This window comes from Schistocerca gregaria, chromosome 1 (genome assembly GCF_023897955.1).
Source record: "Schistocerca gregaria isolate iqSchGreg1 chromosome 1, iqSchGreg1.2, whole genome shotgun sequence".
In the NCBI taxonomy this organism is placed as follows: Eukaryota; Metazoa; Arthropoda; class Insecta; order Orthoptera; family Acrididae; genus Schistocerca; species Schistocerca gregaria.
In genome coordinates, this window is record NC_064920.1 from 700,401,123 (window position 1) to 700,419,053 (window position 17,931).

Genomic DNA, 17,931 nt, shown 5'->3' on the forward strand with positions numbered 1-17,931 from the left:
GCTACAGATTCAGGTCGCTTGGTCAATCGTTACCGCATCGTGGAAAACAGAGTTTACGATATTCAAAGCATTTTTGTAGCCATCCTCTGAAATAATCTTACATGTTGCGCCCGATAAGCTCTCAACAACAGTACGGACATCTTCCAAGAAACGTAAACCTATTACTACTAACTGATAACACCACTATACCATTAATTTCGGTAAGCACCTGTTTGTTGTCAAGTTGAATTTATAGTCAATTAATAAACAAACACATGATTAAGATGTCACTGAGGGAAAGGAAAGGAATAATAATAGGAAGTGGTGCCCAACTATTTTTATTGCCGCTGTCGATAAGTAGTGAACTACCAGATGATTGTCATCAAATACATTTTGTGTAAGTATGGTTACAATTTGTAAGGGAATACTAAGGTAATGCTGTTCGGCAAATAACTGAAACTAAGTGAGTCGTTAGCGGATTCTGTTCTATTTATTTTTGTGTTCATCTTTGATTGTCGTCCGTAAGTACTGAAGTCAAAGTTTCGGGATGTAACTACAGCTAATGGTATTATACTGATGCTTCTTGCTTTAGTTAGAATATTTTTAATCTGTCAAATGGTTGCCATAGTGAAAAACAAACATTCAGCATCGCTCCGTGCAATAATTTCAGGCATGAGATGCTGAAAACTATATAGACTTTAATGAAGTTAAATTAGTTCGGCATAATCAGCCTCAGAACGGAAGACAAAAATATATATATATATATATATATATATCGTCCCCTTGATGATGAAATCGTTAGCGGTTAGCAAAAGCTCGGACTGGGCAAGGATGGGCAGGGAGATAGGCTGAGTCCGTTTCAATAGAATCATCGTGGCCTTTGCCTTAACCGTTTTGGAGAAACAGCAGCAAAACGCTTAATTTTTGTCTTTAATAAAGGAAGTTTTCTGGTTCCTGTATTTCATAAATAAAAATCGAGCTAGATATATTAATCGTGTGATAGAAACAAGCACAGATACTTATCTGCTAGCCAGAATCAAATTAACTTACTAATGCATTTTGATATGTGTAGAAGCGCAAACTGTTAGTTCACTTTTCTAATCCAATAGTCACACGTTCTGACATTGGTATTTAAATTTCACACTCTACCCCATACGTCTATAGTTAAAAGGTCATCACATATAATTTTAATGTTATTTGCTTCAAGTCTACATCACTTTCATCAATAATACACCCAAAACAAATAAAACAAAGAACTGAAAATTATGTAAATGGCGCTGTCTTACCTTCATACCGCTATGTTGCCCGAACTTAATTTTTTCTTAATATCCTTACCGTGTTCACGAATTCCTAAATTGCGGCATCTGGTTAAGATTTAAGATATCGCTTTTTACTTTCTTGTGTAAACTGAGTCATCTAGCGCAACGTGATTCAGAAAGAGCTCATATTAAAGCGTTCATCTTTTTTTGTCTGGCAGCGAACTTAATGTATCTTTTACAAAGACTTTATTGTGCCTTGCTAGCATTAACCACGCTACATCATGTTTGTAAGATTTAGCGCCAAGCAAAAATTTATACGTTGAATGACATTGTATTTTCATCGATTATTAAAACACATACTCACTCTAACCGCATTTTCTTACAATATACGCCTTCGTGTTGGCTGGCAGGTTGTTGTGATGTATAGGTGCACCTTACAAACACAACCTGAGTCTGTTCAACAGACATACACTATTTCTATACATTCTAAGTAAAGCTGTCCTCAGTACAAAGATTGATATGACCTCTGAATTGCTTTAACAGGTAGGGTAATAACCCATTAGAGGTGGGATACGCTCTTGCCTTTCCCCGATGTGTGGAATACATCCATTTACAGACGACCTGCAATTTAATGAGGAAACGGGAACTCATAGTATTTATCATTTCATCTAAATCACACAGCATTACCAAAGAAGAGTGCCTAGTCATACTTATATCATCTTATATGTAAAAAATAATAATATTCCGCCAAGGAAAAGAAAGCTGTTGTCAGGTGAACAACCTTATTCGCGTGGACAGGTCTGCTTATGTCTGTGTAGACTGTTACGGAAGCATTCTTATTGCGTATTTGCTGCTCAGTACTGGAGAATGCTAAGAAATGAGTGCAATTGATGTTAGAAATCTACAAATCCCTGTTAGACAAAGTGACAGGGATCAGCACCTTCCGCAAAGAAGTGGCTGTAGTTCACAATGTTGGCTGAAATTTACGATGAATGCTAAGCTACTTTTGGTCGCTTAGTGTATATTTGGTAACTATAGCAATCCAATGTGAACAAGATGTATGAGACAGGTGAAGTTCCCTCCGACTTCAAGAAGAAGATAATAATACCAATCCCAAAGAAAGCAGGTGTTGACAGATGTGAAAATTACCGAACTATCAGTTTAATACGTCACAGCTGCAAAATACTAACGCGAATTCTTTACAGATGAATGGAAAAACTGGTAGAAGCCGACCTCGGGGAAGATCAGTGTGGTTTCCGCAGAAATGTTGGAACACGTGAGGCAATACTGACCCTACGACTTATCTTAGTAGAAAGATTAAGGAAAGGCAAATCCACGTTTCTAGCATTTATGGAGTTAGAGAAAGCGTTTGACAATGTTGACTGGAATACTATCTTTCAAATTCTGAAGGTGGCAGGGGTAAAATACAGGGACCGAAAGGAAATAAAAACTTTGAGGTTCGCCGATGACATTGTAATTCTGTCAGAGACACCAAAGGACTTGAAAGAGCAGTTTAACGGAATGGACAGTGTCTTGAAAGGAGGATATAAGATAAACATCAACAAAAGCAAAACGAGGATAATGGAATGTAGTCGAATTAAGTCGGGTGATGCTGAGGAAATTAGATTACGAAATGAGACACTTAAAGTAGTAAAGAAGTTTTGCTATTTAGGGAGCAAAATAACTGATGATGGTCGATGTAGAGATGATATAAAATGTAGACTGGCAATGGCAAGGAAAGCGTTTCTGAAGAAGAGAAATTTGTTAACATCGAGTATTGATTTAAGTGTCAGGAAGTCGTTTCTGAAAGTATTTGTATGGAGTGTAGTCATGTATGGAAGTGAAACATGGACGATAAATAGTTTAGACAAGAAATGTGGTGCTACAGAAGAATGCTGAAGATTAGATGGGTAGATCACATAAGTGATGGGGAGGTACTGAATAGAATTGGGGAGAAGAGGAATTTGTGGCACAACTTGACTAGAAGAAGGGATCGGTTGGTAGGACATGTTCTGAGGCATCAAGGGATAACCAATTTAGTACTGGAGGGCAGCGTGGAGGGTAAACATCGTAGAGGGAGACCAAGAGATGAATACACTAAGCAGATTCAGAAGGGTGTAGGCTGCAGTAGGTATTGGTAGATGAAGAAGCTTGCACAGGATAGAGTAGCACGGAGAACTGCATCAAACCAGTCTCAGGACTGAAGACAACAACAACAACAGCAATCCAGTAACTTTTTCATTTGTTTTCCGCCTTGTAACACAGTCACACCTCATTGCAAAGAATTTCATAGCTGGCCAAACCGAAATACGCTTCATGCATTTTGTCTACAGTACCAAGCTCAAGTCACTAAAAACAACGAGGGCACAACCTTAAGGTCCTCTAACAATGCAGGCGTTTTGTGTTTTGACCGACTGTACATGACTACTTTACATGGAGACTAATATATCGATCATCTACCAGGTACATGCCAGTTGCAAGCAGCTTCCGGAGTAAACTTTATTTTTTTGTGGTATTTTCAGTCTTAATTTGTTAAATGGTAAAGTCTTGTGCAGCGTTTGGTTACACGGGGAAGTAGGTGGAAAGCAGTAACATATCGCTCCAAGGTAAAGTTATTTTAAAAATACCAAAATTTTGCTGACACCTTTTCTTAGATAAATTCACTGACTTGTAGGCTGAAGCTAATGAATACTGAAAGTAAATAGCTTAACATTATCTCTCTGACATATAACCGAGATATCCAGTGAGACATTCCTAAACATGAACCATCATGTGACGTTCTTCCAATACATCTGTGGCATGAATCAGCAAACCAGTGTTTAATAGTATTAGTTGAAAACAGTCTTGGTTGCAATTTTAGTTTTTTTTTATTTATCAACTACGCCTTTCACCTTATTTAGTCATCTTTAGGCTGATCTTAATTTGGTATTTCTTAGGACGATCCTTTAGGCAGTGTAGCTAAAGGGCATTGTCGAGTACATCACGCCAACATCGCCTTCGTTAACCTTAGTAAATACTTTGTAGGCCAAATTAAGATCAGCCTGAAGATGCCTAAATAAGGTGGAACGCGTAGTTGATAAATAAAAAAAAAACTAAAATTGCAGCCAAAACTGTTTTCAACTAATACTAATACCATCATGTGACAGTAATGATGTTATTGGGTAATAAACTAAGATTCACTGAGAAAGTATTGTGGAATTATTGTTTTAAAATGGGAGAAAACTTACAGAAAAAAAACCATTTGTCTGTCGTCTGATCTTGGGTACTGATCGCCTATATTCAGTAATGGATGATTATACCAAGCAAGTTTGAGGTAGCGCTTACGAGTCATGAAGTTTCCTTATGCTACACTACAAAGCACTAATGAGATACTGGATCCTCGAAATTATAAGACATTGAAATACATTTTTTTTTTGCAAAATAGCTACAGTTTATGTGAACTGACAATTTTAAGAAGCTTCTCCTCGCCTTATACGTACGTATATTTCAGGCAAGGCTTATAATTTAAGACTGGCAGAAAATAAGGCACAAAGGGAGATGTCGGTACTTCCAAACTCCACATACTAACTTTTTTTCCGAAAACAGGAATGCAACAATATGGTAAATAACATCAGTAGTCACATTTATATGCAAGTGAAATAAAGAGTGGCACAAGACTGTTTTTTCGATCGTAGAGAGAAGTTTGGAGCTCTGTGTTTTATAAAGTTACTTGCGATCTTCTTGTCGCCTCTCTGAAACTTGGATTTGTGTGCACGGAGCAAGTGTTAATGTACACGAAATATCTGCGCACGTGTTAAGAGTTCTGTTATTATTGTTACTTACTACGATTAATGTAAGAGAACGGGTAAAACCAGCCAGTGGTACGATGCGTGCTTCTGCCGTAATTTACTAAATGCGCCGCTACCCTCCTTGCTCGACAAAAGAAACACAATTTGGCTCTGTAACACGCAAATGCCAATCAACGACAGCTTGTCATTGTAAATATGTAGATACATAGGAAGGGAGGTATGAATTAAGCATGTTTGAAATAGCTAGGGTGCCTCCTTTCAAAATCGAAAAGAACACAAGAATGGGACTGGCGTAATTGTATCAACATACCGCAACAATCCTGTCTCCTCATGTGGGAAATGAAAGATGATAGTGGGAACCAATGGAGTACAGTGGTGCGGTCGCACAAATAAAGAAAAACTGGTGACTAGTTTGAGAGCAAGTTGACTTCGGGATGGAACAGGAAAAGAAAATTCGACTGTCACGGTTTCTAGAAGTACGTCTTCTTATCCATAGCGTTGAAATAACTGCCTGCTCAACTGAAACAAACGTCGGAGTAATGCAACTTTTAGCAGCTTGTTAATAAGTTATTTGTTTGGCGTAAGGGATTAGATATGTTGCGTTTAATATTGTGCAACTTTCGGACTTTTCCTTACGTCAAGCAAGCGCAGCTTGTTTTCGAGTGTAAAAAAAAGTACAGTCTTCTCAGAGGTCGACGAGGATCTCAAATTATGATCTTTGCCTTTCGCGTGTTTTTGCTTGTCAGTGCAAAAGTGAGCACACTTCGGCAGCCGATTCAAAGCTTTCATCGATTGCTATACATCTCCAAACAATGTAAGTTATAGCATGTGGCTAAGATATTTTCTGTTGTATAATTCGTCTCACATGTACTAGAGCTGACGCTGACAGGAAGAATTTTCTAGAACTTAAGAGATGGGAAAGAAATTGTGGACTGTCACAGCTTGGGGTCTAGTGAAGCAGAGGCTTTGACCAATGACGTCATACAGTACTCATAGATAATAATGTCTTCACTTTCAGCCATATATAATAACAGTTCTGTGTTCCGGATAAGCGCTATCATCGTACATTAAAATAATTGAACGTGATTTTAAAAGAGATCGCTACATATTGCTCAAAATATTCTTCATGTGCATTTATTTATATAATTGGTTGTTTGCAATTCATTCTGTACTTAATTTCATTCTTATTGATATTGAGGTAATTTGGACTATTAGTTTCTTATTTTAGGACAATTTTTAGTATCTCATTTTCGTTTGTAGGTATGGATTTATCTGTTCCGATGAACCTGGATGATTTGAGACAGGCTATGGGCGTAGACATGTTGGCCACGATATGTTTTTTTTTTTACAAATGTGTGGTTTCGTTGCCGAGCATGTTCGATGTCGTGAGCGCGGCGAACATATGCACCTCGCAAGTGTATCTGCGACAATCGCAGTACTCACGACTTACTCGTATGGCGCTGTAGCAAAGATCGGTTATGGCGGTCCATTGGACGAGGGACGTGGTTCAAAAAATCTAAGCTCGCCTTGAGAGACATGAAAATCACGTACTGTTGGTGTTTGAGATATCTTCAGTGGCTGTTTGTCCATGAATGTCGTGTAAGTAAGCGTACAGTTGTGGATTGGCATTTTTTTGTAGGTAAGTTTGTGGGGAATACATCAAATGTAGGGGGCCGTTGGCAGGGGGTCGGTTTTATGGTCGAAATTGAATCGCATTTTGGCCAAAGGAAGTACAACTGGGGGGAAACTCCGGTGGGATTATGGTTTTGAGGAGCTGTAGTTTCAGATCAAGAGTGTGAGGACGTAGTGTTTAAAGCAGTACCCAATCGAAGAAAGGACGTTTTGGTCAGCTTAATTGAAGATCACGTTGCAGAGGGTTCATTTGTAGTTTCAGATGGTTTTTCTTTCTATAGGGATTTAGGGGAAAGGGGTTATCAGCATCACGTAGTTAATCACAATATTGGGTTATCCACAGGGGCTTGCACAAATAGCATAGAGGGTTATTGGTCAGCTGTGAAATCTCTTGTAGGGAAGGGGAAACGCCGGATTTCCACACTTCAAAGTCACTTAGACGAAAATTCATGGAGGTGTGGTAGTCCCCAAACATATTGCCCGTTTAAATGTTTTGTTAGCTAATTTCACATTTGGATGGGGAGTGAATGTGTGTGTGTGTGTGTGTGTGTGTGTGTGTGTGAGCATTTTCGTAATGTTTTGTTTGTTGTGTATGTGGGTATGTGATTTTTGTTGATGTTTTTCTAGGCGAGCTTCGGCTTTTTTAAGAAGTTCCCGTGTGGTAAGTTCAGTTTTCCATTTTTTTCTTTTACTACATTTGACTATTATGACTTATTTCATTGTTGTGTTACACCATTTCGTATGTTTTCGTGTACTCCAGTACGTTATAGAAATTTCGCAGCTGTCGTTCTTCTTTCGTTTTCCAGTACTAGTATCAGTTTTTCGAATCTGTACCCACAATATTAAAGGCGAAACGCCCGACACAACTAAAATTTTCTATCCCGTCCTTCAGTTGACCTTTACACTGACACTACCTATGCGAAAAGAACGACATGTGTAACATTGATGAGATTTACCTGTCAACTGGAAAGCAGGATACAAATGTTGTGTGTAGCTATATAGCGCAACTAAAGAATAGGATACTACTGTCACTGCTGTGATCAAAACTATAACTTTCAGTCGATACTGTTAGCATCGAAGGCGAAAAAAGAACTGTACACCATAGTGAAATACGGGATACAAATTGTATATGTATCGTCTTATTGCCTCTTCGCGTAGTTCAACTGAGGTACAGATTGCAAATGTAACGTACGTCCATTTCAACGTTTTCGTTAGCAGTGATATATATATATATATATATATATATATATATATATATATATATATATATATATATATATCAAGGGAAGTATGTGTGCATAGCTCCTTCTACCATCGGTAGTACTGCTATCCACGTAAGAACCCACTATTAGTGGTAGCGGAGGCGAAATAAACAACACATGTAAAATTTGTATCCCGTGCTTCAGTTGACCTATATAGTTCAACTGAGCCGGCTGTTGTGGCCGAGCAGTTCTAGGCGCTTCAGTCTGGAACCGCGCGACCGCTACGGTCGCAGGGTCGAATCCTGCCTCGGGCAAGGATGTGTGTGATGTCCTTGGGTTAGTTAGGTTTAAGTAGTTCTAAGTTCTAGGGGACTGATGATCTCAGATGTTAATTCCCATAGTGCTCAGAGCCATTTTTTTTAGTTCAGCTGAACAACAGGATATTAATGCTAACGAAAACGAAGAAATCGAAGTACGCTAAACTTGTTTCCCGTACTGCACTTAACAAATACAATTCGAGTGAGGTTCGAGAGACAATCCATATATGTGTGACAAGAGGAATTCTATGCTACCAATATTTCCATCCATTTTTTCCCCTTCATTTTCCACAGGAATAATACGTACAAACACGTGACATTCTTAACGTCAAAATACTACTTGCCTTGATGTATGTTAACTATGTTTTTCATCTCTCGTATACCTTTGTTACTGAAGTCTCCAGCTCTTTCATCTGTGTATATCCTCTCTACTTCGACCATCATCACTTATTTTGCTCCCCAAATAGCAAAACTCCTTTACTACTTTAAGTGTCTCATTTCCTAATCCAATTCCCTCAGAATCACCTGATTTAACTCGACTACATTCAATTATCCTCGTTTTGCTTTTGTTGATGTTCATCTTATATCCTCCTTTCAAGATACTGTGCGTTCCGTCCAACTGCTCTTTCAGGTCCTTTGCTGTCTCTGACAGAATTACAATGTCATTGGAAAATCTCAAAGTTTTTATTTCTTTCCCACGGATTTTAATTCTACTCCGAATTTTTCTTTTGTTTCCTTTATTGCTTGCTCAATGTACAGATTGAATAACATTGTGGATAGGCTACAACCCTGTCTCGCTCCCTTCCCAACAACTGCTTCCCTTTCATGCCCCTCGATTTTTATAACTGTCATCTGGTTTCTGTATAAATTGTAAATAGCATTTCGCTCCTTGTATTTGACCACTGCCACCTTCGAAATTTGAGTGTTCCAGTCAACGTTCTCGAAAGCTTTCTCTAAGTCCACAAATGCTAGATACGTAGGTTTGCCTTCCCTTGATCTATCTTCTAAGGTAAGTCGTAAGGTCAGAATTTCCTCGCGTGTTCCAATATTTTTACAGAATCCAACTGAGGTGGGCTTCTACCAATTTTTTCCCTATAGTTTCTGAATATCATCTTGAGGAATTTCTTAGCATGCCTGAAACATATGCTTTGCCACTTCGTCAAGACTGCTGGCAAGAAAGCAAATGTCATCCGATCGCATCCCAACCATGCTCTGTAGAAGAAATATGAAGGAATCAAGCAGGCCAGTCAAGAATCTGTAGATCTCCAGGCATATGTGGTATGAACTGAACTGTAGTGCGCGGTGTTGCATAATCCTGAAAGACTGTTTCATGTGGAACATATTACCGAGCATTCAACCTTCCTTCAACATTTATCAAATCAGTGTTGTTCTCTTATCCAATAGCTCCCCACGCAGTAACTCCAGTAGTTGGAGGGTTATGGGTCTGAGGCATCGATCTGACTGCCGTAGACAAAAGCAAGATTCATCATTGAACGCCACTGAATACCACTCAATGCCGCAACTGACTATGGGTCTATACTAAGCAATTATCTTTGGTATGGTGTCAGCAGTAAATGAGACACAGTAGCTTAAGATCCCAATAAAGCTTCCAATAATCTAGACACAAAGGAATCAATGACATTAGCTGTTAGTAGACATTGATTTAAATCGACGGGGAAGTTGAAAATTTGTGCCAGCCCAGGAGTCGAATCCGGGTCACTTGCATAGTAGGCAGATGCGCTCACCACTGCACCACCTGGACTCAGTAGTCATTGCAACTGCACGGGCTACCTCAGTTTATCTTCTCCACTGATGCAGTGACCCTTGGTCACTATCCTCATTACTCGCGGCATTTCGCCGATTCCCGTAAGAATTCTGGCGTGATGTGCGTGTTCGAAGGAACAGTACCACATACACAGACGGGCCAAAACATTTTTGACCACAGCGTAATAGCTTTTTTGTCCGTTTTGGAGCGAAATACATTTCCGAGTCTACGTATCAAAGATCCGAGAATTTCTTGGTAGGTTTGTGGAGGTTCACAGGTCATTTAATTCCCGTAAATAACGGGCCGCTGATTTGCATACGCGGTGATGGCGGTCGCTAGCGACAATATGCGTTCCATAGGATTTACGTCAGGCTTATTTGGTCGTCGAGACATCAGGCGTCGAGATGCGGACAATTATACTGCTGAAAGGTGACATCGCCGTCGGGGAAGACATCAAGCATGAAGGGAAGCAGGTGGTTCGCAGCTGCCAACGTGCCTTCTATTACTACCACAGGTCCCATGCAAGCGCAGGGGAATCTTTCCCATAGCATAATATTGCTCCCATCAGCCTGCGTCCGTGGTGCATTGCACGTTTCGAGTCGCCGTTCACCTCGATGGCGGCGTTTGTGGAGACAACCATCGACCTAGTGTGGCAAAAATTTGATTCGCTCTAAGATCCGACAGGTTTCCATTGATCGGCGGTCGAATTCCGATGGTGCCGTACCAACTGCAATCATAATTGACGATATCGCTGGGTCATCACGTGAACTCGCAGGGGTGGTTTGCTGCGTAGCTTCACGTTCAACAACGTACGATGAACGGTGTGCTCAGAAACACTTTTGCGTGCACCAGCAGAGGTGCCACAGAATACCATCCATCCTACTATACAGAGCAGACGAGCCTCCGAACTCCACGTTTTGTGAAGATTAGATGTTCACAACAGTAACAGTTCGACCAGTTTCGCCGTTTTAGAGGTACTAGTTGACTGGCTCTGTGTAATAATAATCTGTACTTTGACGACGTCACTTATCGCAGTGGATTCACCCATATGTAGCCCAATCTACGTTAGGGTGATTCCATATCCGTCTACGCTGCTCTTACATACTTTTCATAGCACGTTACGTGCCCACAACGTCACCAGGCGGTGTCCAAACTCTCAATGGGAATGGTCATAATCTTTTGGCTTATCAGTGTATATAACCGAGACAAGGTTGACCACTTCAGTTCAGATGGATACCACGCTCGAACTCTTACGCGAATCGGCGAAATGCCGCGAGTGATGAGTATAATGGGCGAAGGAAACTACATCAGTAGTGTGTGTATAAGTTGTGAATTTGGGCCCGACAGGAGGCATGCTAGGGTAGTCCATGCAGTTGCGATGACCACTGTGTCTGGATGGCGTACTGGTCAACACATTGCCCCGTAGCAGGAGACCCGGCTTCGAATCCTGGTCTGGCACGAATTTTCAACTTTCGCCATTGATTTAAGTCCACGCCAACTAGCAGCTAACGTCATTTATTTCTTTATCTCTTCATTCATAGTGGCTGCAGAATCAGAATTGTGTCTGCTCTTTCGGTCATGAGCGAAAGAATAGACACCACATACACAATTGGCCATTAAAATTGCTACACCAAGAAGAAATGCAGATGATAAACGGGTATTCATTGGACAAATATATTATACTAGAAATGACATGTGATTACACTTTCACGCAATTTGGGTGCATACATCCTGAGAAATCAGTACCCAGAACAACCACCTCTGGCCATAATAACGGTCTATATACGCCTGGGCATTGAGTCAAACAGAGCTTGGATGGCGTGTACAAGTACAGCTGCCCATGCAGCTTCAACACGATACCACAGTTCATCAAGAGTAGTGACGAGCGTATTCTGACGAGCCAGTTGCTCGGCCACCATTAACCAGACGTTTTCGATTGGTGAGAGATTTGGAGAATGTGCTGGCCAGGGCAGCAGTCGAACATTTTCTGCATCCAGAAAGGCCCGTACAGGACCTGCAACATGCGGTTGTGCATTATCCTGTTGAAATGTAGGGTTTCGCAGGGATCAAATGTAGGGTAGGGCCACGGGTCGTAACACATCTGAAATGTAACGTTCACTGTTCAAAGTGCCGTCAATGCGAACAAGAGGAGACCGAGAAGTGTAACCAGTGGCACCCCATACCATTACGCCAGGTGATCCGCCAGTATGGCGATGACGAATACACGCTTCCAATGTGCGTTCACCGCGATGTCGCCAAACACCGATGCGACCATCATGATGCTGTAAACGGAATCTGGATTCATCCGAAAAAATGACGTTTTGCCATTCGTGCACCCAGGTTCATCGTTGACTACACCAAAGCGGGCGCTCCTGTCTGTGATGCAGCGTCAAGGGTAACCGCAGCCATGGTTTCCGAGCTGATAGTCCATGCTGCTGCAAACGTCGTCGAACTGTACGTGCAGATGGTTGTTGTCTTGCAAACGTCCCCACTGTCGACTCAGGGATCGAGACGTGGCTGCACGATCCGTTACAGCCATGCGGATAAGATGCCTGTCATCTCGACTGCTAGTGATACGAGGCCGTTGTGATACGCACGGCGTTCCGTATTACCCTCCTGAATCCACCGATTCCATATTCTGCTAACAGTCATTGCAATGCGACCAGTGCGAGCAGCAATGTCGCGATACGATAAACCGCAATCGCGATAGGCTGCAATCCGACCTTTACCAAAGTCGGAAATGTGATGGTACGTATTTCTCCTCGTTACAACGAGGCATCACAACGTTTCGCCAGGCAACGCCGGTCAACTGCTGTTTGTGTATGAGAAATCGGTTGGAAACTTTCCTCGTGTCAGCACGCTGTAGGTGTCGCCATCGGCGCCAACCTTGTGTGAATGCCCTGAAAAGCTAATCATTTGCATATCACAGCATCTTCTTCCTGTCGGTTAAATTTCGCGTCTGTAGCACGTCTTCTTTTATATTTAATGGCCAGTAGTGTACATTCCAGTAATCTGTTCACGATGGCCTGAGATGTCATTTACTGTAATCTCTGGCCAGCCATCAGCTGGTGTCATCCGTTTATTTCTCAGAGCTAGCTGAACAGCCCTAGCATCGTCTTATCCTGTACTTCTTGTGGAAGGATCGGTGCCAACTCACCCTGCCACACTGTTGCGCTGAGCCCATTTCACCACCACTGTTTCTGCAGCCACTGCATTACTGCCAACTACCTGTGTGTCTACAAGACGCTCCCACTTCCATCATGCCAATGATTTTTCTCAAATTCCGAAAAGTTGCATGTGCACATGCCTGTCCTCGAAAACTTCCAGTAGCGTCAGACACACGGAAAACTTATCATGTACTCACACCATTCTTCATCTACAACAATGACTTCTTCCCGTACTGAAAATAATCTTGCACAAATATCTCCATGTCCCACAGAAAGGACCGGCAATAGGCAGAGGTTGCAGTGTTTAATTTCTAAAATTATAGGTACCGGAACGCATCTCTTCGACCATAAAACTCACCCGCTTCCTCCCCGGCCATGAGAACCACAAGTGTCGATTTTTGAAAACTTGTGATAAAACTTGCAGCGAGAAATCATTTTTTTAGTGAAATACTGTTCTGAAATTCAGGTTTTTAAAACATAATCTATATATAAAGAGTAATGTCCTTTTGGTTGTTCCTAATTTATACAAATTTTCAGTTTTATTCCGATCTTGATGAAAGTTTGCACATTTTGCAAGACAAGAGGAAGATCACTGTCTACAAGAGATTTCATAATATGACTTGAAATATACATATGTATGTAGTATATAAAAGGGAAAAGTTGTCACCAAAAATCTCTAAAAATTCTTGGCCAATTTACTTTAAATTTCTACACGATGTCCTAATGAACATTTGGGCGGACATAGGCTATATATTTTTGATACGCACAATAAATACAGTATGTATCGCGAACTGTGCCGTAAACTCTTCGAACTTTTCGTGTAGTGCATCAAACACAGTCAACTTGAAACAGTGAAAACTGAGCTGAAACAATAGAGAAATACAATGAGATACTTATCACAAAAGTTACAACAGATGGCGCAGTACTCAACTTTACAGGTTGGTGAAGACGTATTCATTCGTCGCTTTGCGTTGGCACCCAGCGATTCAAATATGCCCTTCGATTTAAAGCGATTGCAGTTTGCCATGCGGTTTGCCTTCACTATGAGTATCGACAAGGCACAGGGCCTGTCACTTTGTATGACAGAGAGCATCTCGTTGGTCACGCGTTGTCACGTTCACTGGTGAGCGTGCAGTGGCAAATTATAATTACGTTGCGATTAAATAGAAATGTACTATTTTAAATCTACGAAAAAATAACTGCGAGGTGCTGGAAAGCCGTTGCGGCGCGTTCGAGCCTAAGTATAGAGGGGAGGGGGGGTTAAGCGTGGCATAAGTACGCTGGGCCTAACTAAATAGAAAACAAAGGAAAAGGAAAGAAGATTGGGTTTAACGTCCCTCCGACATCGAGATTATTAGAGACGGAGCACAAGCACGAGCCGGCCGCTGTAGCCCAGCGGTTCTGGGCGCTTCAGTCCGGAACCGAGCTGCTGCTAAGGTCGCAGGTTCGAATCCTGTCTGGGGCAGGGATGTGTGCGATGTCCTTAGGTTAGTTACGTGTAAGTAGTTCTAAGTCTAGGGGACTGGTGACCTCAGATGTTAAGTCCCATAGTGCGTAGAGCCATTTGAACCACAAGCTCGGATTATGTAAAGGAAGGAAATCTGCCGTGCCCTTTCAAAGAAACCTTCCCGGAATTTCCCTGGTGCGATTAAGGGAAATCGCGGAAAACCTAAATCTGGATGGCCGGACGCGGGTTTTAACCGTCGTCGTCCCGAATGCGAGACAAAAAATATAAGTCAAACGCAAGTTTTAAAATCTGTACCTACGATTCTGTAAAAGAGGTTTGAGCACTTCACTGAACCTGTGGGATTGTTTTAATGATTGAATTAATGCCAAATGCTTCTACTTTGCATGCAAGGCTCGAACAATACGTCAGACTCCGGAGAATAAAAAATATTTTTATTGCATACGTACATTTGTTGTAATACTTCTGAACATATTTTAATTTCCCGGAAAGTGATATCAGATTCTAACGGAAGTATAAGATTTTTTTTTTACTGATGGTTACTTTTATTGTCATTAGACCATTAGGCCATTTAATCATCAAATAAGTTTATTTCTAACCTTCTCACACTTCTGCATTAAATAATATGTACGAGAATGAATGTACGAATTTTAAGTTTTACACCTCTCTTCAACTTCTGGTTTTGTGTACCGAATGAGCTGCGGCGTTCGTTTTAACATTTGTGTGACTAGTTTCATTTGACAGATAAAGAATGTAAGTGTTAAATCAAATTAGCTAGTAAGTGAATTAAGTGTCCTAAAATCGTTTTGCGCACAAAATAAAAGCGTTAAATACTTAAAAAGTTCAATTAACTGAAATCTACAACTTTTGTATTTAAAAAGATTAATTAATTGACATCAACAACTTTTATATTTAATATTTTCTTTTCGTTACGTCAAAACGGTTTACGTCCTTCTTGATTTGATGTTATCAGGGAAGCAAGAACAACATTAATCAAGTCCGCCGCTGCCAGCGCCGTAACAGGGTTTGTTGTGCTGTATAGTTCCTTACGTCTCTAGTAAAGCCAACCAATGCATTTGAACAATGCAACGAGATCCTTTACCAATTGTTTGCTATAAACAATTTCTTCAGTTCTGGTTGAGCCGAATGTTCTGTGTCTTTTAATCTCCAATGCTTCGCATTCGAAGATCAAATGTGGTGCGGCTTCCTCGCCCACACGACACATCCTACGTTTGAGTTTTTGTTCTATTATCCCCATTGTTTGTAGGTGTTTCTTGAAATACCAATGGCCTGTCAATAGTCCAACCATGAGTTTCATTTCTCTCCTGTTCAAGCCCAGGACTGAGAGACTTTTCTTAGAACATGGCTTCGGTATCAATATCTTGCCAAGTTGTTGCTTCTGGACCTTAGCCCAATATTCTACAAGCTGTCTCCTTGTCCAGTCTCGTAGTTTTATTTTGATCATCGCCGTGGCAATTGTCAGGAGAGGTTCCGGTCCAATAAATGGTGTCATCGCCCCTATCCTGGCCAACCTATTGGCTTGCTAATTACCACTAATCCCTGAGATACCAGGGACTCACAATAGGTTTACCCTAGTGATTTACCCTAGCTCCGCAAGGACTTTGTGGCATTCTGCCACAATCTTTGATCTTGTTGCAGAGGCTGTCAGTGCTTTCAGGACTGTCTGAAAAAATGAAAATGCTACGACCTTTGTAGCACCTCGCCAAATTCTCCTCCACGCACACCCTGATAGCAGATATTTCTGCTTGAAACGCAGTAGCCATCTTCCCTAGAAAGATTGCGCTCTCCAGCATTGGGACGACATTGTAAACAAAAATCGTCACGTTTCGGTTATTTTAAAACTGATTACGATTTTGCTTTTGTTTACTTGAGAAGGCGGCCGGCCGGCTGAGTATTGTCAGCATGCCTCTGCTGCGAGCTACATGTGCTACCAGCCCAGCGATCGGAAGCAAGTTTTGAAAAGCCGAAATTACAGTATTGAATTCGTGCGAGTGTGGACATTGTTGTTTTTGTTGTCTTTTGTATTGTGACTTGTCGCTGCTCATAAGTAGTGTTCAGAAGCTAGGCTGCTGCACGGTCCCCACTATTTGGTAGTTATGTAGAAAGTTATGTTTTTTTTTATCGTTGCACCATACCGTTTTAAATGATTTGTTATAATGGAAACGAATGATCCGAGTGTGAGACGTATGTTACAACATCACATTATCAAAAGCCAAAGCGTAAGGCTGAAAAAGACAAAGCAACGAAAAAGAGATACACATTGTTGCCCTTTGTGCCACGCAACTTGCTAAACGGGCAATGCTGTGGTAGTCAGAAGGACACGGAGATGACGTTGAAGCCTCCGTAATTGATAGAGAGCAGGATCGATTCTCAGGAACAAGGTACGTCGTTAGTTAAGACAGTTCCACTTATAACCGTTTAAGATTGTCGTAAAGGTATGTACTTATGAATGACACTATAGTGCAAAAATTAGTGTCATTTTGCAAAATTTTTCAGATTTTGATATGCATGAGAGACGTTGTTTAGAACCATCTGTTGCGTAAGGGACGCAGAGATGGAACCACGTCGATCCAGAAACAGTCGTCAGTTGAGGATGGCATTTGTGTTGGGGAGGAGCGCACAGAAATGAAAGTGGTAGTATCAGAGCAAGCGGCTGTGACAGTGACGAAATCGTTCCAGAAAACGCTACAAATAATTCAATACCTTCTCTTGGTGACAGTACGAGTAATGTAACTGATGATGATAAACAGAAGGCCGAAGTTCTAAACCTAGCTTTCAAAAACTCCTTTACGGTAGAGGACTGCAGCACCCTCCCCCCTTTCAATCATAGAACAAATGGTAGGACGCCTGACATAGTGTTTAGTGTATGTGGGATTGTAAAACAGTTAAAATCCTTAGACACCAGGAAGGCACCTAGCCCAGACGGTATCCCCGTAAGACTTTATGTTGACTATGCTTCAAATATAGCACCATTCTTATCCATCATCTATCAGAGATCATTGGAACAGCGGAACGTTCCACGGGACTGGAAGAAGGCCCAGGTCATAGCAATCTACAAAAAGGGTAGAAAATCGGATGCACTTAATTACCGGCCAATTTTACTGTCATCGATTTGTTGTAGAATCATGGAACATATTTTGTGCAGACATAATGACCTTTCTAGACTCTGAGAAGCTCATCTGGAGAAACCAGCACGCAGCACGGTTTTGGGAAACAGCGGTCAAGCGAGACACATCACCCCCCCCCCCCCCCCCCCCCTTCTTTGTGCATCATATACAACAGGCTCTAAATACCGGCTCCCAGGTTCATGCCATACTTCTCGACTTTCGAAAGGCG

General features: G+C 41.3%; 1 protein-coding gene across 1 annotated transcript in view; it reads left to right on the forward strand.

Annotated features, from left to right (window-relative positions):
- The window catches only part of LOC126268959 (carnitine O-palmitoyltransferase 1, liver isoform-like), a 180,382-nt gene that overhangs the window by 52,722 nt on the left and 109,729 nt on the right, over window positions 1-17,931 (forward strand). The window contains exon 2 of the mRNA XM_049973958.1: window positions 7,286-7,319. Within this exon, the coding sequence (XP_049829915.1) occupies window positions 7,286-7,319 (34 nt within the window). The remainder of the gene's footprint in view (window positions 1-7,285; window positions 7,320-17,931) is intronic.